The sequence below is a fragment of the Entelurus aequoreus genome, linkage group LG09 (genome assembly GCF_033978785.1).
Source record: "Entelurus aequoreus isolate RoL-2023_Sb linkage group LG09, RoL_Eaeq_v1.1, whole genome shotgun sequence".
In the NCBI taxonomy this organism is placed as follows: domain Eukaryota; kingdom Metazoa; phylum Chordata; class Actinopteri; order Syngnathiformes; family Syngnathidae; genus Entelurus; species Entelurus aequoreus.
In genome coordinates this window covers 17,336,596-17,352,674 of record NC_084739.1, presented here as the reverse complement: position 1 = coordinate 17,352,674, position 16,079 = coordinate 17,336,596, and the positions used below count along the sequence as shown (strand labels likewise).

Genomic DNA, 16,079 nt, shown 5'->3' with positions numbered 1-16,079 from the left:
CCTGCGGCTTATAGTCGGGTGCGGCTTATATATGGAGCAATCTGTATTTTCCCCTAAATTTAGCTGGTGCGGCTTATAGTCAGGTGCGGTTTATAGTCCGGAAATTACGGTATATACTTGCAGTGTGTATATAAAACGTTGATGGAGGGTTTTGAAGTTATTTTAGAAGACTTTGAAGGCGACAATGGTGACACCCATTAGCCGCATCTTTCAAACGTTTTTTTATCATCTTTAAAATATTATTTAAAAAAGACTTACAGTATGTGTTCTTGTCTCTCATGATTGTGAACGAAAGGCAAAATTACAAAAAAAAAGTGCAGTTCTCCTTTAGGTTAGGGTTTGGAGCACCAACAGTAGACATTTCATTTTAGTCTATGTATTTAGTCAGAGTCACAGGAGCATTCTGCTGTTTTTAAGGACCTTCTGCAAAAAAGCTGCTTAAAGATCGTCTCTATGACAGCACTTTAGTGTTTTTATGAATCTGTCTCTCGCAAGTTTTTCGAACTGAACTCGCTGACCACCAGTTGAATAGCCCAATTGATGAAAAGGAGAGGACTTAAAATGGAACCTTGAGGAACACCACTAGTATAAGTGGACGGCGTGGCGAAGTTGGTAGAGTGGCCGTGCCAGCAATCGGAGGGTTGCTGGTTACTGGAGTTCAATCCCCACCTTCTACCATCCTAGTCACGTCCGTTGTGTCCTTGGGCAAGACACTTCACCCTTGCTCCTGATGGCTGCTGGTTAGCGCCTTGCATGGCAGCTCCCGCCGTCAGTGTGTGAATGTGTGTGTGAATGGGTGAATGTGGAAATACTGTCAAAGCGCTTTGAGTACCTTGAAGGTAGAAAAGCGCTATACAAGTATAACCCATTTATTTATTATACCGTAATTTCCGGACTATAAGCCGCACCTGACTATAAGCCGCACCAGCTAAATTTAGGGGAAAATACAGATTGCTCCATATATAAGCCGCACCCGACTATAAGCCGCAGGGTTTTGATGTGTAATTACCGTAGTATATAGGGGTTCCTGCTACCACGGAGGGGATTGTCGGGACAGAGATGACTGTTTGGGAATGCAAAGCGTCCCATTTATTAACAATAAATCTTTCAATCATTCAATCAAACTTTCACATCTTTGACATGGCGAACAGCATTCATGCAGAGTACAAATAATACAACGGTGCAAAGTAATACAAAGTGCTCGCCTGTACGTTATCAAAATAACCAGCCTACCGGTATATGAAAAGTCAGTCTTTAATCATTGTGTCATCGTCTTCCTCCTGCGTACTAAAACCACCGAATTCCTCTTCGTCTGTGTCGGAGAAGAACAGGTCGTAAATAAGCCGCACCGTTGTATAAGCCGCAGGGACCAGAACGAGGGGAAAAAGTAGCGGCTTATAGTCCGGAAATTACGGTAAGTAAAGAAGTTGAACAAATGGCTACTGACTGCATCTGAAGTAAACAAGCAACACCAGTTTCATAAATCACATTACGAAAATGAACTGCCGAAAAGGAGACGACTTAAAGGGGCCATCACCTCAGTTATGTAACTAAATGGGTTTATACTTCTACTTTCAAGGTAGTGCTTTGACACTTTTTCCACATTCACCCATTCACACACACATTCACACAATGATGGCGGAAGCTGCCATGCAAGGCCCTTACCACGACCCATCAGGAGCAAGGGTGAAGTGTCTTGCTCTAGGACACAACGGACGTGACTTGGTTGGTAGAAGCTGGGCATCAAACCAGGAACCCTGTGTTCTAAGTTTGCTAGCAGGGTTGAATGTCAATGCAAGGATGTGTTTACACTGGTCCACGTTCCTCTATACAACTGGAGTACTCGTGTTTTTAGGAATGTGCTGCAACAATTCTTGTTTCTCCAGTTGAATAGCCTTGGTCTAGGATTAAATTCATGTTCCTTACCTGCGACTACATTAATCATGCAAAATGTGTGCTTGTGTTGCCGCCAGGCCAGGGAGCGGGCGTGGAGGATTGGTCAGAAACAACAAGTAACAATCTACAGGCTCCTCACTGCAGGGACCATAGAGGAGAAAATCTACCACAGGTGAGAAAAGCAACTTGGTTTTTGTCAAGTTTAGTCTGCTCTGGATCGAACTCTGGTTTTTGTCTTTTTCATTCAGGCAAATTTTTAAGCAGTTTCTTACTAATCGTGTGCTGAAGGACCCCAAACAACGGCGGTTCTTTAAGTCCAATGACATTTATGAACTATTCACTCTCGCTGACCCTGATGGCACACAGGGCACAGAGACCAGTGCCATATTTGCAGGTACACACTTCAAGTCCTCCATCTTTGGCAAGAAAGGAGTATTCACCTTCAGGTTGTCACTGCAGGTACCGGATCAGACGTGAAGGCACCTCAGAAACCTGACAGGATGCAGCGCAACAAACACCCTAAAGTGGACCAGAATGACTCAAGGATCATTCCTGCATCTCCAAGTAGAAAATTACCTGAGGGTCAATTCAACGCTCTAATAGACCAGCACGATGATGCAAAAGTATCAGCCAGTATAGAAAACAAGTTCATCCAGGAGACTTATAAGGACACAGATGGCAGCCTGAAGCGCAGGGAGAAGAGGAAGCACTGTGACTCCAACAACGTGAAAAGACATCACAATAAGAAGCATAAACGCGACAAAGACGCTCGATTTGAAGGCCAGCGTATTTCTCACTTGGTGAAGAAGCGAGCGTTGAAGGAGGAGCAGACTGACGAGCAGCCTGGCGACCAGAAGAAATCCGACGACTATGTTTTGGCGAAGCTCTTCAAGAAATCTGGTACCGTGCTTTTATTTTGACAAGCTTTCTGTTCGCATGCTTTTTGTTAGGGCTGTGAATCTTTGGGAACCACACGATTCGATTTGATTCTTGTGGGTAACAATTTGATTCTAAACTATTCTCAATTCAAAATCAATACTTGTTAACAACATTGGCTGCTAGTTCTATGATTAACTACATTCCTCTATAAAATAGGTAAACAGGTCGGATACATTTCTATATTACCGGATTTTCCGGACCATAGGGCGCACCGGATTATAAGGCGCACTGCCGATGAATGGTCTATTGTTGATCAGAGTGTAGGGTGCATTAAAGGAGTCATAATTGGGTTTTTTTTCTAAATGTAAAACACTTCCATGTGGTCTACATAACATGTAATGGTGGTTCTTTGGTCAAAATGTTGTATAGATGATGTTTTACAGATCATCTTCAAGCCACTTTCTGACAGTCGCTTCAGGATGCGCCGTTTTGTAGGCGGTCTTATTTACGTGGCTCACCTTCGGCAGCGTCTTCTCCCCATCATCTTTGTTGTAGCGGTGTAGCGTGCAAGGACGGGAGTGGAAGAAGTGTCAAAAGATGGAGCTAACTGTTTTAATGACATTCAGACTTTACTTAAATCAATAACAGAGCAGCATCTTCTTAGCCGGAAACAACAACACCGGAAATGTGTCCCGTGAAATACCGACCGACCAGAACTCTCTAATAACTGAAGTTCCTTGGGTGAATAATGTAAACTCACTACACCTGTATGTTTTAGCGCTTTCATGGCGAGTTTACTGACAGATATAAGTAAGAACTTTACACTACTTTATATTAGAAATGGCAACAGCGGAGGATGAAAGTCCCATAACAAGAAGATAGAGAAAAAGAAGAAGCTTATCGACTATGGTGTCGGCGCAGACTACAAAGGCGTATGCGTGCAATTTTTCAGGACTTATGCAGATCCCAAATAAAGATCAGCAGGTACCAGAAGATAAGAACATTTGCTTTTGCATAATATTGCAAAACAAAACCCCAAAAATGTCTTACCTTATACACAAACCATAATAATACTTGTATGTTAAAGCACAGAACAATGAAGCGGTGCGGCTTCACAGCTTACCAAAGTTGTACTAAAACATTTTGATAGATTTTTGAGCGCCGTGTGTCATGTTCTATATTTTCAATGGAACATATAAAATGTTGGTGTTGTTTACTTTAGTTATATTGCCATCATTGTGCAGTCTACACATATATCTTATGTTTGACTGCCATCTACTGGTCACACTTATCAATATACCAAATAAAATTGCTTCGAGGTCGGTAAGCAAAACCTGAATTATTCCGTACATTAGGCGCACCGGTTTATAAGGCGGACTGTCGAGTTTTGAGGGGGAAAAAGGATTTTAAATGTGCCTTATAGTCCGGAAAATAGGGTACTTAAAAGGAAACAGGTTTTGTTCAATAAAATTATATCCTAATATTTAATTAAGTCAAATACAAATAAGGCAACAAGACAACTTTTCTTTTTTGTCAAGTAAATCAGTACAGCAGATGTCTACATCAACAATATTTCATTGAGAAACTTGACAGGACATGTTGGAAAAAAATATATATTTTAGATTTTTTTTTTTAACCGATTAGGGATCGTCACAAATAAGTTTTGCGACTCATTTGAAAATCGAAAAAACATTTTGACACCCCTATTTATTATGTTCCCGTCCTCCCCAGGAATCCACAGCGTCATGCAGCACGACTCCATCATCGAGTCGTCCAACCCAGACTACGTCCTGGTGGAGGCGGAAGCCAGCCGGGTGGCCAAAGACGCCCTGAAGGCCCTCAAGGTGTCTCGGCAGCAGTGCAGGCTGGCCGTCAGTCGACATCCTCCGCCCCCCGCACGGTACCGACGTCGTCCGCGCTACCAAGAGCCTCTCCTTTAGAACACGCTCGCTCACTCTGCACCTCTTTGCTCTCTACAGGAAACGCTTTGGTCAGAAGAAGAATTCTCTCCTGGTTGGACCTTCTGTCCACGATGTCCCCGCCTCCAACAAATGCAAGGTAGATTATTTAATAATTATCCTTATAAAGGACAGAAATTAAATATCTACTGTAAACTGTTTGTTTCTTTCTTCAGGACGCTGCCGTCATAAGAAACATGAAGTCAAAGAAGTCTGCATCGGGAGCTCACTTCAGCGGGGAGGCGGCCGAGACCGACTGTAGCCCCGCCCCCCTGTCCTCTTCCTCCCTGCTGGCGAAAATGAAAAGCCGCAACCACATCAGCCGAGGAGGAGGAGAGGAGGAGGAAGAGGAGGACGTTGCGGAGGGATCTCGCTCCCCTCCGCCTCCCAACACCGAGCACGACGAGCTGCTGGCGGACCTCCGCAACTTTGTGGCCTTCCAGGCGCAGGTGGACGGGGAGGCCAGCACGCAGGAAGTGCTGCAGTACTTCAAACCCAGACTGAGCGAGAAGCAGGCGCCCGTCTTCAGAGAACTGCTCAGGAGCATCTGTGACTTTCACAGGACGTCTGGGCAAGACGGCCTCTGGAGGCTCAAGGAGAACTTCCGCTAACCTGACAACTCCAGTGGAGGAATACTTGAAATCAAATCAGCACACATCCTAAAACCCGCATTTTTAACATACAAGTGGAGAAATAAGTGTGCAACTCCGAGCCATACTAAACCACCATTCTGGTTATGTGCCCTCCAGTGGTGGCCTGGCATAAAAGCCAAATATCAGGCAAAACATCTCAGACTTTTCCACACAATGACTATTTAAACTTGAAGTTTTTATGCCATTTAAAGGCATGTTCTCATCTGTTTGGTCGACGATTTAAATGTTTCTGCCAACTGTGATGAAAATATCGACACACCTCAAGAACTCTAAAACTTACATTTACAGTACTGCAGTACCTCAAATATGTCTTATACACTCCAGTCCATTATTCATATATGGTTGTACTTGAATTTCCTCTTTTATTTACACTACACAAAGTGGAAATCTATGCAGGATTAATATTTTTAAATGAAGGTCAATATTGCTTTTTTTTTTCTAAAGACCTTTTTTGCAGGCACTTTCTATTCAATTTGCTTATGTACTTAAAATGACCTCAAAAATGAAAGAAAAAGCACTTTTGACCTTAATTTTGACAAGATTTCCCCATGTTTGTGTCCTCATGTCTCTTATTCCAGTCATTACCTCATATTTTTATAACATTTTTGTCAGGTGTCACAACAGTGAAATACATTAAAAATGAATAAGCTGTCTTTACATTGTCTTGAATGCCATAAAACCCTATTTGTGAGCACCTTTTTATATAACTAGTTGAGGCAATTGCTGAAGGATTTGCGTGTGAATGCTCCAATGCTGAAGTTGAACTGAAATCCTGGAATTCTTTTAGAATTGTTGAAGTAGAGCACTCAATTCCCGAACAGGCTGAATATTTTGAAGTTGGAACAGCTAGAATCAGATGAAAAATGTGGGAATTGTGGAACTTTGAAGAATGTCCTATTGATTTCAAATGGAATTTCCCCAAAAATTGGGAATTTCAGGTAAAGCGGGAATTGTTTTTGAAAATGGTAAAAAACTTGAATGGTCTGAATGAGTTGTAATGGTTGGTGGTGAAATATTTATAATCGGTCGAGAAATGCTGAAGTAGTAACATATTGAATTGAGAAATGTGTTTTGTAGAATTTTGGGAAAACCGGGAATGTTTCCAGTTCAAAAAAACACTTTGTTTTTTGGTCCTGATTAAGAGGAATGTTTTGACGGTGGAACTGTTGAAATGCGTTGAAAAATGTGGAAGGAGTAGTTGCCTGAAAAAAGGGTAGAAATAGGGCTTTGGAAAAGCAGGAATTCTGGAAAATCCTGGAATTTTTTGGAACTTGGAAAAATTATAGTTTGAATTTCCAGGATGCTGTAATGTGTTGAAGGTAGAATAGTTCGAACAGGTTGAAAAATGTGAAAGTGGTGGAAGTTTGAAAAAATGGGCAATTCATTTTGAATGGGAAAATATCCTGGAAAAGTTGGAATTCTGGGAAATCTGGGAATTTTTGGAATGTGTCAAGGTAAAGCCTGCGATTCCCAAATAGGCTGAAAAGTTTGAAGTTAGAATCGGCTGGAAAAATATGGAAGGTGGAGCGCACCAAAATCTGGAGAAGAAGAAGTTGAATAAATATATGAATTTTGGTGTAGAAAACCATATGTGTGAATGCTTTGGAGCATTTACACAATTGTGAATGTGGGGATGGTGGAAGTTTGAAAAATGGACAATTAATTTTGAATTGGCAAAATGCAAAAAAAAAAAAGGAATTATGGGAAATCCGGGTAATTATTTTAGAATTGTTGAAGTAGAGCACACAATTCCCAAACAGGCTGAATATTTTGATGTTGGAACAGTTTGAATCAGATGAAAAATGTGGGAGTTGTGGAATTTTGATGAATGTCCCATTGATTTCAGTGGGAATTTCCCAAAAATTAGGAATTTCGGGAAAAGTGGGAATTTCTTTTGAAAATGGTAAACTTGAATGGTCTGAATGAGTTGTAATGGTTGGTGTTGACATGTTTCAAATCGGTGGAGAAATGCTGAAGTAGTAACATGTTGAATTGAGAAATGGTATTACGGAATTTCGGGAAAACCGGGAATTTCTCCAGTTCAAAAAACAACTTTGTTTTTTGTCCTGATTAAGAGGAATGTTTTGACGGTGGAACTTTTGAAGTGGGTTGAAAAATGTGGAAGGAGTAGTCACCAGAAAAAAGAGTGGAAATAGGGCTTTGGAAAAGCAGGAATTCTGGGAAATACTGGAATTTTTTGGAACTTGGAAAAATGATAGTTTGAATTTCCAGGATGCTGTAATGTGTTGAAGGTTGAAAGGTTCAAACAGGTTGAAAAATGTGGAAATGGTGGAAGTTTCAAAAAATGGCCAATTCATTTTGAATGGGAAAAATGTCCCGGAAAAGGTGGAATTCTGGGAAATCTGGGAATTTTTGGAATTTGTCAAGGTAAAGCCCCCGATTCCCAAGTAGGCTGAACAGTTTGAAGTTGGAACAGTTTGAATCGGCTGGAAAAATGTGGAAGGTAGAGCGCGCCAAAATCTGGAGAATAAGAAGTTGAATAATAAATAGATGAATTTTGGTGTAGAAAACCATATGCTCCAAAGCATTCATACAATTGTGAATGTGGGGATGGTGGAAGTTTGAAAAATGGACAATTAATTTTGAATTGGCAAAATGCAACAAAAAAAAAGGAATTATGGGAAATCTGGGAAATTATTTTTAGAATTGTTAAAGTAGAGCACACAATTCCTAAACAGGCTGAATATTTTGAAGTTGGAACAGTTTGAATTAGATGAAAAATGTGGGAGTTGTGGAACTTTGAAGAATGTCCCATTGATTTCAGTGGGAATTTCCAAAAATTTTGGGAATTTCGGAAAAAGCAGGAATCTTTTGGGAAAATGCTAAAAAACTTGGAATAGTCTGAATGAGTTGAAATGGTTGGTGTTCAAATGTTTTACATCGGTCGAGAAATGCTTAAGTAGTAACATGTTGAATTGAGAATTGGTATTACGGAATTCCTGAAATTTCCGGAAAAGCGGGATTTTTTCCAGTTCAAAAAACAACTTTGTTTTTTGTCCTGATTAAGAGGAATGTTTTGACGGTGGAATGGTTGAAGTGGATTGAAAAATGTGGGAGGAGTAGTTGCCAGAAAAAAGAGGTGGAAATAGGGCTATGGAAAACCAGGAATACTGGAAAATCCTGGAAATTTTTGGAACTTGGAAAAAGGGTACTTTGAATGTCCAGAATGGTGGAATGTGTTGAAGGTAGAATAGTTCGAATAGGTTGAAAAATTTGGAATTTTGGGAAAAGCGGGAATCTTTTTTTTTTTAATGGTAAACTTAAATGGTCTGAATGAGTTGTAATGGTTGGTGTTCAAATTTTTCAAATCGGTGGAGAAATGCTGAAGTAGTAACATGTTGAATTGAGAAATGGTATTATAGAATTTTGGAAAAAACGGGAATTTTTCCAGTTCTTAAAACAACTTGGTTTTTTTGTCCCGATTAAAAGGAATGTTTTAACGGTGGAACGGTTTTGAAAAATGTGGAAGGAGTAGTTGCCAAAAAAAAAGAGGTGGAAATAGGGCTTTGGAAAAGCAGGAATTCTGGAAAATCCTGGAATTTTTTGGAACTTGGAAAAAGGGTAGTTTGAATTTCCAGTAAGGTGGAATGTGTTGAAGGTGGAATAGTTCGAACAGGTTGAAAAATGTGGAAATGGTGGAAGTTTCAAAAAATGGCCAATTCATTTTGAATGGGAATAATGTCCCGGAAAACCAGGAATTCTGGGAAATCTGGGAATTTTTGGAATTTGTCAAGGGAAAGCCCGCGATTCCCGAATAGGCTGAACAGTTTGAAGTTGGAACGATTTGAATCGGCTGGAAAAATGTGGAAGGTAGAGCGCGCCAAAATCTGGAAATCCGGGAAATTATTTTAGAATTGTTGAAGTAGAGCACACAATTCCCAAACAGGCTGAATATTTTGAAGTTGGAACAGTTTGAATCAGATGAAAAATGTGGGAGTTGTGGAACTTTAAAGAATGTCCCATTGATTTCAGTGGGAATTTCCAAAAATTTTGGGAATTTCGGAAAAAGCAGGAATTTTTGGGAAAATGCTAAACAACTTGAATGGTCTGAATGAGTTGAAATGGTTGGTGTTCAAATTTTTGAAATCGGTGGAGAAATGCTGAAGTAGTAACATGTTGAATTGAGAAATGGTATTACGGAATTCCTGGAATTTCGGGAAAACCATGTTTTGATTAAGAGGAATGTTTTGACGGTCGAACTGTTGAAGTGGATTGAAAAATGTGGGAGGAGTAGTTGCCAGAAAAAAGAGGTGGAAATAGGGCTATGGAAAACCAGGAATACTGGAACATCCTGGAAATTTTTGGAACTTGGAAAAAGGGTAGTTTGAATGTCCAGAATGGTGGGATGTGTTGAAGGTACAGTAGAATAGTTCGAATAGGTTGAAAAATGTGGAATTTCGGGAAAAGCTGGATTTTTTTTTTGAAAATGGTAAACTTGAATGGTCTGAATGAGTTGTAATGGTTGGTGTTGAAATTTTTCAAATCGGTGGAGAAATGCTGAAGTAGTAACATGTTGAATTGAGAAATGGTATTACAGAATTTCGGGAAAACCGGGAATTTTTCCAGTTCAAAAAACAACTTTGTTTTTTTGTCCTGATTAAAAGGAATGTTTTAACGGTGGAACAGTTGAAATGCGTTGAAAAATGTGGAAGGAGTAGTCGCCAGAAAAAAGGGTGGAATTAGGGCTTTGGAAAACCAGGAATTCTGTAAAATCCTGGAATTTTTTGGAACTTGGAAAAATGATAGTTTGAATGTCCAGAATGGTGTAATGTGTTGAAGGTGGAATAGTTCGAATAGCTTGAAAAACGTGGAAATGGTAAAGCTTGAAAAATGGCCAATTCATTTTGAATGGGAAAAATGTCCAGGAAAAGCTGGAATTCTGGGAAATCTGGGAATTTTTGGAATTTGTCAAGGGAAAACCCGCGATTCCCGAATAGGCTGAACAATTTGAAGTTGGAACGGTTAGAATCGGCTGGAAAAATGTGGAAGGTAGAACGTGCCAAAATCTGGAGAAGAAGAAGTTTAATAATAAATATATGAATTTTGGTGTAGAAAACCATATGTGAATGCTTTGGAGCATTCACACAATTGTGAATGTGGGGATGGTGGAAGTTTGAAAAATGGACAATTAATTTGGAACTGGCAAAACGCAAAAAAAAAAAAGGAATTATGGGAAATCCAGGAAATTATTTTAGAATTGTTGAAGTAGAGCACACAATTCCCAAACAGGCTGAATATTTTGATGTTGGAACAGTTTGAATTAGATGAAAAATGTGGGAGTTGTGGAACTTTGAAGAATGTCCCATTAATTTCAGTGGGAATTTCCAAAAAATTTGGGAATTTCGGAAAAAGCAGGAATTTTTGGGAAAATGCTAAACAACTTGAATAGTCTGAATGAGTTGTAATGGTTGGTGTTGGCATTTTTCAAATCGGTGGAGAAATGCTGAAGTAGTAACATGTTGAATTGGGAAATAGTATTACGGAATTTCGGGAAAACTGGGAATTTTTTTAGTTCAAAAAACAATTTAGTTTTTTGTCCTGATTAAGAGGAATGTTTTAACAGTGGAACGGTTGAAATGTGTTGAAAAATTTGGAAGGAGTAGTTGCCAAAAAAAAAGGTGGAAATTGGGCTTTGGAAAAGCAGGAATTCTGGAAAATCCTGGAATTTTTTGGAACTTGGAAAAATGATAGTTTGAATTTCCAGGATGCTGTAATGTGTTGAAGGTTGAAAGGTTCGAACAGGTTGAAAAATGTGGAAATGGAAGTTTGAAAAAATGGCCAATTCATTTTGAATGGGAAAAATGTCCAGGAAAAGTTGGAATTCTGGGAAACCAGGGAATTTTTGGAATTTGTCAAGGGAAAGCCCGCGATTACTGAATAGGCTGAACAGTGCAAGGTAGAGCGCGCCAAAATCTGAAGAAGAAGAAGTTGAATAATAAATACATTAATTTTGGTGTAGAAAACCATATGTGTGAATGCTTTGGAGCATGGAAGTTTGGTGGAAGTTTGAAAAATAGACAAATAATTTTGAAGTGGCAAAATGGAAAAAAAAAAAAAAAGGAATTATGGGAAATCCGGGAAATTATTTTAGAATTGTTGAAGTAGAGCACACAATTCCTAAACAGGCTGAATATTTTTAAGTTGGAACAGTTTGAATCAGATGAAAAATGTGGGAGTTGTGGAACTTTGAAGAATGTCCCATTGATTTCAGTGGGAATTTCCCAAAATTTTGGGAATTTCGGAAAAAGCAGGAATTTTTGGGAAAATGCTAAACAACTTGAATGGTCTGAATGAGTTGAAATGGTTGGTGTTCAAATTTTTGAAATCGGTGGAGAAATGCTGAAGTAGTAACATGTTGAATTGAGAAATGGTATTACGGAATTCCTGGAATTTCGGGAAAACCATGTTTTGATTAAGAGGAATGTTTTGACGGTCGAACTGTTGAAGTGGATTGAAAAATGTGGGAGGAGTAGTTGCCAGAAAAAAGAGGTGGAAATAGGGCTATGGAAAACCAGGAATACTGGAACATCCTGGAAATTTTTGGAACTTGGAAAAAGGGTAGTTTGAATGTCCAGAATGGTGGAATGTGTTGAAGGTACAGTAGAATAGTTCGAATAGGTTGAAAAATGTGGAATTTCGGAAAAAGCGGGATTTTTTTTTTGAAAATGGTAAACTTGAATGGTCTGAATCAGTTGTAATGGTTGGTGTTGAAATTTTTCAAATCGGTGGAGAAATGCTGAAGTAGTAACATGTTGAATTGAGAAATGGTATTACGGAATTTCGGGAAAATGGGAAAAATGTCCAGGAAAAGCTGGAATTCTGGGAAATCTGGTAATTTTTGGAATTTGTCAAGGGAAAACCGGCGATTCCCGAATAGGCTGAACAATTTGAAGTTGGAACGGTTAGAATCGGCTGGAAAAATGTGCAAGATAGAGCGCGCCAAAATCTGGAGAAGAAGAAGTTTAATAATAAATATATGAATTTTGGTGTAGAAAACCATATGTGTGAATGCTTTGGAGCATTTACACAATTGTGAATGTGGGGATGGTGGAAGTTTGAAAAATGGACAATTAATTTTGAACTGGCAAAAAGCAAAAAAAAATAAGGAATTATGGGAAATCCAGGAAATTATTTTAGAATTGTTGAAGTAGAGCACACAATTCCCAAACAGGCTGAATATTTTGATGTTGGAACAGTTTGAATTAGATGAAAAATGTGGGGGTTGTGGAACTTTGAAGAATGTCCCATTGATTTCAGTGGGAATTTCCAAAAAATTTGGGAATTTCGGAAAAAGCAGGAATTTTTGGGAAAATGCTAAACAACTTGAATAGTCTGAATGAGTTGTAATGGTTGGTGTTGGCATTTTTCAAATCGGTGGAGAAATGCTGAAGTAGTAACATGTTGAATTGAGAAATAGTATTACGGAATTTCGGGAAAACTGGGAATTTTTTTAGTTCAAAAAACAATTTAGTTTTTTGTCCTGATTAAGAGGAATGTTTTAACAGTGGAACGGTTGAAATGTGTTGAAAAATTTGGAAGGAGTAGTTGCCAAAAAAAAAGGTGGAAATTGGGCTTTGGAATAGCAGGAATTCTGGAAAATCCTGGAATTTTTTGGAACTTGGAAAAATGATAGTTTGAATTTCCAGGATGCTGTAATGTGTTGAAGGTTGAAAGGTTTGAACAGGTTAAAAAATGTGGAAATGGAAGTTTGAAAAAATGGCCAATTCATTTTGAATGGGAAAAATGTCCAGGAAAAGCTGGAATTCTGGGAAACCTGGGAATTTTTGGAATTTGTCAAGGGAAAGCCCGCGATTACTGAACAGGCTGAACAGTGCAAGGTAGAGTGCGCCAAAATCTGAAGAAGAAGAAGTTGAATAATAAACAGATTAATTTTGGTGTAGAAAACCATATGTGTGAATGCTTTGGAGCATGGAAGTTTGGTGGAAGTTTGAAAAATAGACAAATAATTTTGAAGTGGCAAAATGGAAAAAAAAAAAAAAAAGGAATTATGGGAAATCCGGGAAATTATTTTTGAATTGTTGAAGTAGAGCACAATTCCTAAACAGGCTGAATATTTTGAAGTTGGAACAGTTTGAATCAGATGAAAAATGTGGGAGTTGTGGAACTTTAAAGAATGTCCCATTGATTTCAGTGGGAATTTCCAAAAATTTTGGGAATTTCGGAAAAAGCAGGAATTTTTGGGAAAATGCTAAACAACTTGAATAGTCTGAATGAGTTGAAATGGTTGGTGTTCAAATTTTTGAAATCGGTGGAGAAATGCTTAAGTAGTAACATGTTGAATTGAGAAATGGTATTACGGAATTCCTGGAATTTCGGGAAAACCATGTTTTGATTAAGAGGAATGTTTTGACGGTTGAACTGTTGAAGTGGATTGAAAAATGTGGGAGGAGTAGTTGCCAGAAAAAAGAGGTGGAAATAGGGCTATGAAAAACCAGGAATACTGGAACATCCTGGAAATTTTTGGAACTTGGAAAAAGGGTAGTTTGAATGTCCAGAATGGTGGAATGTGTTGAAGGTACAGTAGAATAGTTCGAATAGGTTGAAAAATGTGGAATTTCGGGAAAAGCGGGATTTTTTTTTTGATGGTCAACTTGAATGGTCTGAATGAGTTGAAATGGTTGGTGTTGAAATTTTTCAAATCGGTGGAGAAATGCTGAAGTAGTAACATGTTGAATTGAGAAATGGTATTACGGAATTTCGGGAAAACCGGGAATTTTTCCAGTTCAAAAAACCACTTCGTTTTTTTGTCCTGATTAAAAGGAATGTTTTAACGGTGGAACAGTTGAAATGCGTTGAAAAATGTGGAAGGAGTAGTCGCCAGAAAAAAAGGTGGAATTAGGGCTTTGGAAAAGCAGGAATTCTGGAAAATCATGGAATTTTTTGGAACTTGGAAAAATGATAGTTTGAATTTCCAGAATGGTGTAATGTGTTGAAGGTGGAATAGTTCGAATAGCTTGAAAAATGTGGAAATGGTAAAGCTTGAAAAATGGCCAATTCATTTTGAATGGGAAAAATGTCCAGGAAAAGCTGGAATTCTGGGAAATCTGGTAATTTTTGGAATTTGTCAAGGGAAAACCCGCGATTCCCGAATAGGCTGAACAATTTGAAGTTGGAACGGTTAGAATCGGCTGGAAAAATGTGGAAGGTAGAACGTGCCAAAATCTGGAGAAGAAGAAGTTTAATAATAAATAGTTGAATTTTGGTGTAGAAAACCATATGTGAATGCTTTGGAGCATTTACACAATTGTGAATGTGGGGATGGTGGAAGTTTGAAAAATGGACAATTAATTTTGAACTGGCAAAACGCAAAAAAAAATAAGGAATTATGGGAAATCCAGGAAATTATTTTAGAATTGTTGAAGTAGAGCACACAATTCCCAAACAGGCTGAATATTTTGATGTTGGAACAGTTTGAATCAGATGAAAAATGTGGGAGTTGTGGAACTTTGAAGAATGTCCCATTGATTTCAGTGGGAATTTCCCAAAAATTTGGTAATTTCGGAAAAATCAGGAATTTTTTGGAAAATGCTAAACAACTTGAATAGTCTGAATGAGTTGTAATGGTTGGTGTTGGCATTTTTCAAATCGGTGGAGAAATGCTGAAGTAGTAACATGTTGAATTGAGAAATAGTATTACGGAATTTCGGGAAAACTGGGAATTTTTCTAGTTCAAAAAACAATTTAGTTTTTTGTCCTGATTAAGAGGAATGTTTTAACAGTGGAACGGTTGAAATGTGTTGAAAAATTTGGAAGGAGTAGTTGCCAAAAAAAAAGGTGGAAATTGGGCTTTGGAAAAGCAGGAATTCTGGAAAATCCTGGAATTTTTTGGAACTTGGAAAAATGATAGTTTGAATTTCCAGGATGCTGTAATGTGTTGAAGGTTGAAAGGTTCGAACAGGTTGAAAAATTTGGAAATGGAAGTTTGAAAAAATGGCCAATTCATTTTGAATGGGAAAAATGTCCAGGAAAAGCTGGAATTCTGGGAAACCTGGGAATTTTTGGAATTTGTCAAGGGAAAGCCCGCGATTCCCGAATAGGCTGAGCAGTTTGAAGTTGGAACAGTTTGAATCGGCTGGAAAAATGTGCAAGATAGAGCACGCCAAAATCTGGAGAAGAAGATGTTTAATAATAAATGTATGAATTTTGGTGTAGAAAACCATATGTGTGAATGCTTTGGAGCATTCACACAATTGTGAATGTGGGGATGGTGGAAGTTTGAAAAATGGACAATTAATTTTGAATTGGCAAAATGCAAAAAAAAAAGGAATTATGGGAAATCCGGGAAACTATTTTAGAATTGTTGAAGTAGAGCACACAGTTCCTAAACAAGCTGAATATTTTGAAATTGGAACAGTTTGAATCAGATGAAAAATGTGGGAGTTGTGGAACTTTGAAGAATGTCCCATTGATTTCAGTGGGAATTTCAGATAAAAGCAGGAATTTTTTGGGAAAATGCTAAAAAAAACTTGTATGGTCTGAATGAGTTGAAATGGTTGGTGTTCAAATTTTTGAAATCGGTGGAGAAATGCTGAAGTAGTAACATGTTGAATTGAGAAAGGGTATTACGGAATTCCTGGAATTTCGATGTTCTCCGGTTTAAAAAACAACTTTGTTTTTTGTCCTGATTAAGAGGAATGTTTTGACGGTCGAA

General features: G+C 38.4%; 1 protein-coding gene across 1 annotated transcript in view; it reads left to right on the top strand.

Moving 5' to 3' along the window:
- ercc6 (excision repair cross-complementation group 6) overlaps window positions 1–6,039 on the top strand; it is a 33,553-nt gene extending 27,514 nt beyond the window's left edge. Inside the window, exons 17-22 of the mRNA XM_062058218.1 lie at window positions 1,974–2,068; window positions 2,145–2,290; window positions 2,356–2,796; window positions 4,507–4,675; window positions 4,755–4,833; window positions 4,910–6,039. Coding sequence (XP_061914202.1) covers window positions 1,974–2,068; window positions 2,145–2,290; window positions 2,356–2,796; window positions 4,507–4,675; window positions 4,755–4,833; window positions 4,910–5,344 — 1,365 coding nt within the window. The 3' untranslated portion in view covers window positions 5,345–6,039. The remainder of the gene's footprint in view (window positions 1–1,973; window positions 2,069–2,144; window positions 2,291–2,355; window positions 2,797–4,506; window positions 4,676–4,754; window positions 4,834–4,909) is intronic.
- The last annotated feature ends 10,040 nt before the right edge of the window (window positions 6,040–16,079 follow it).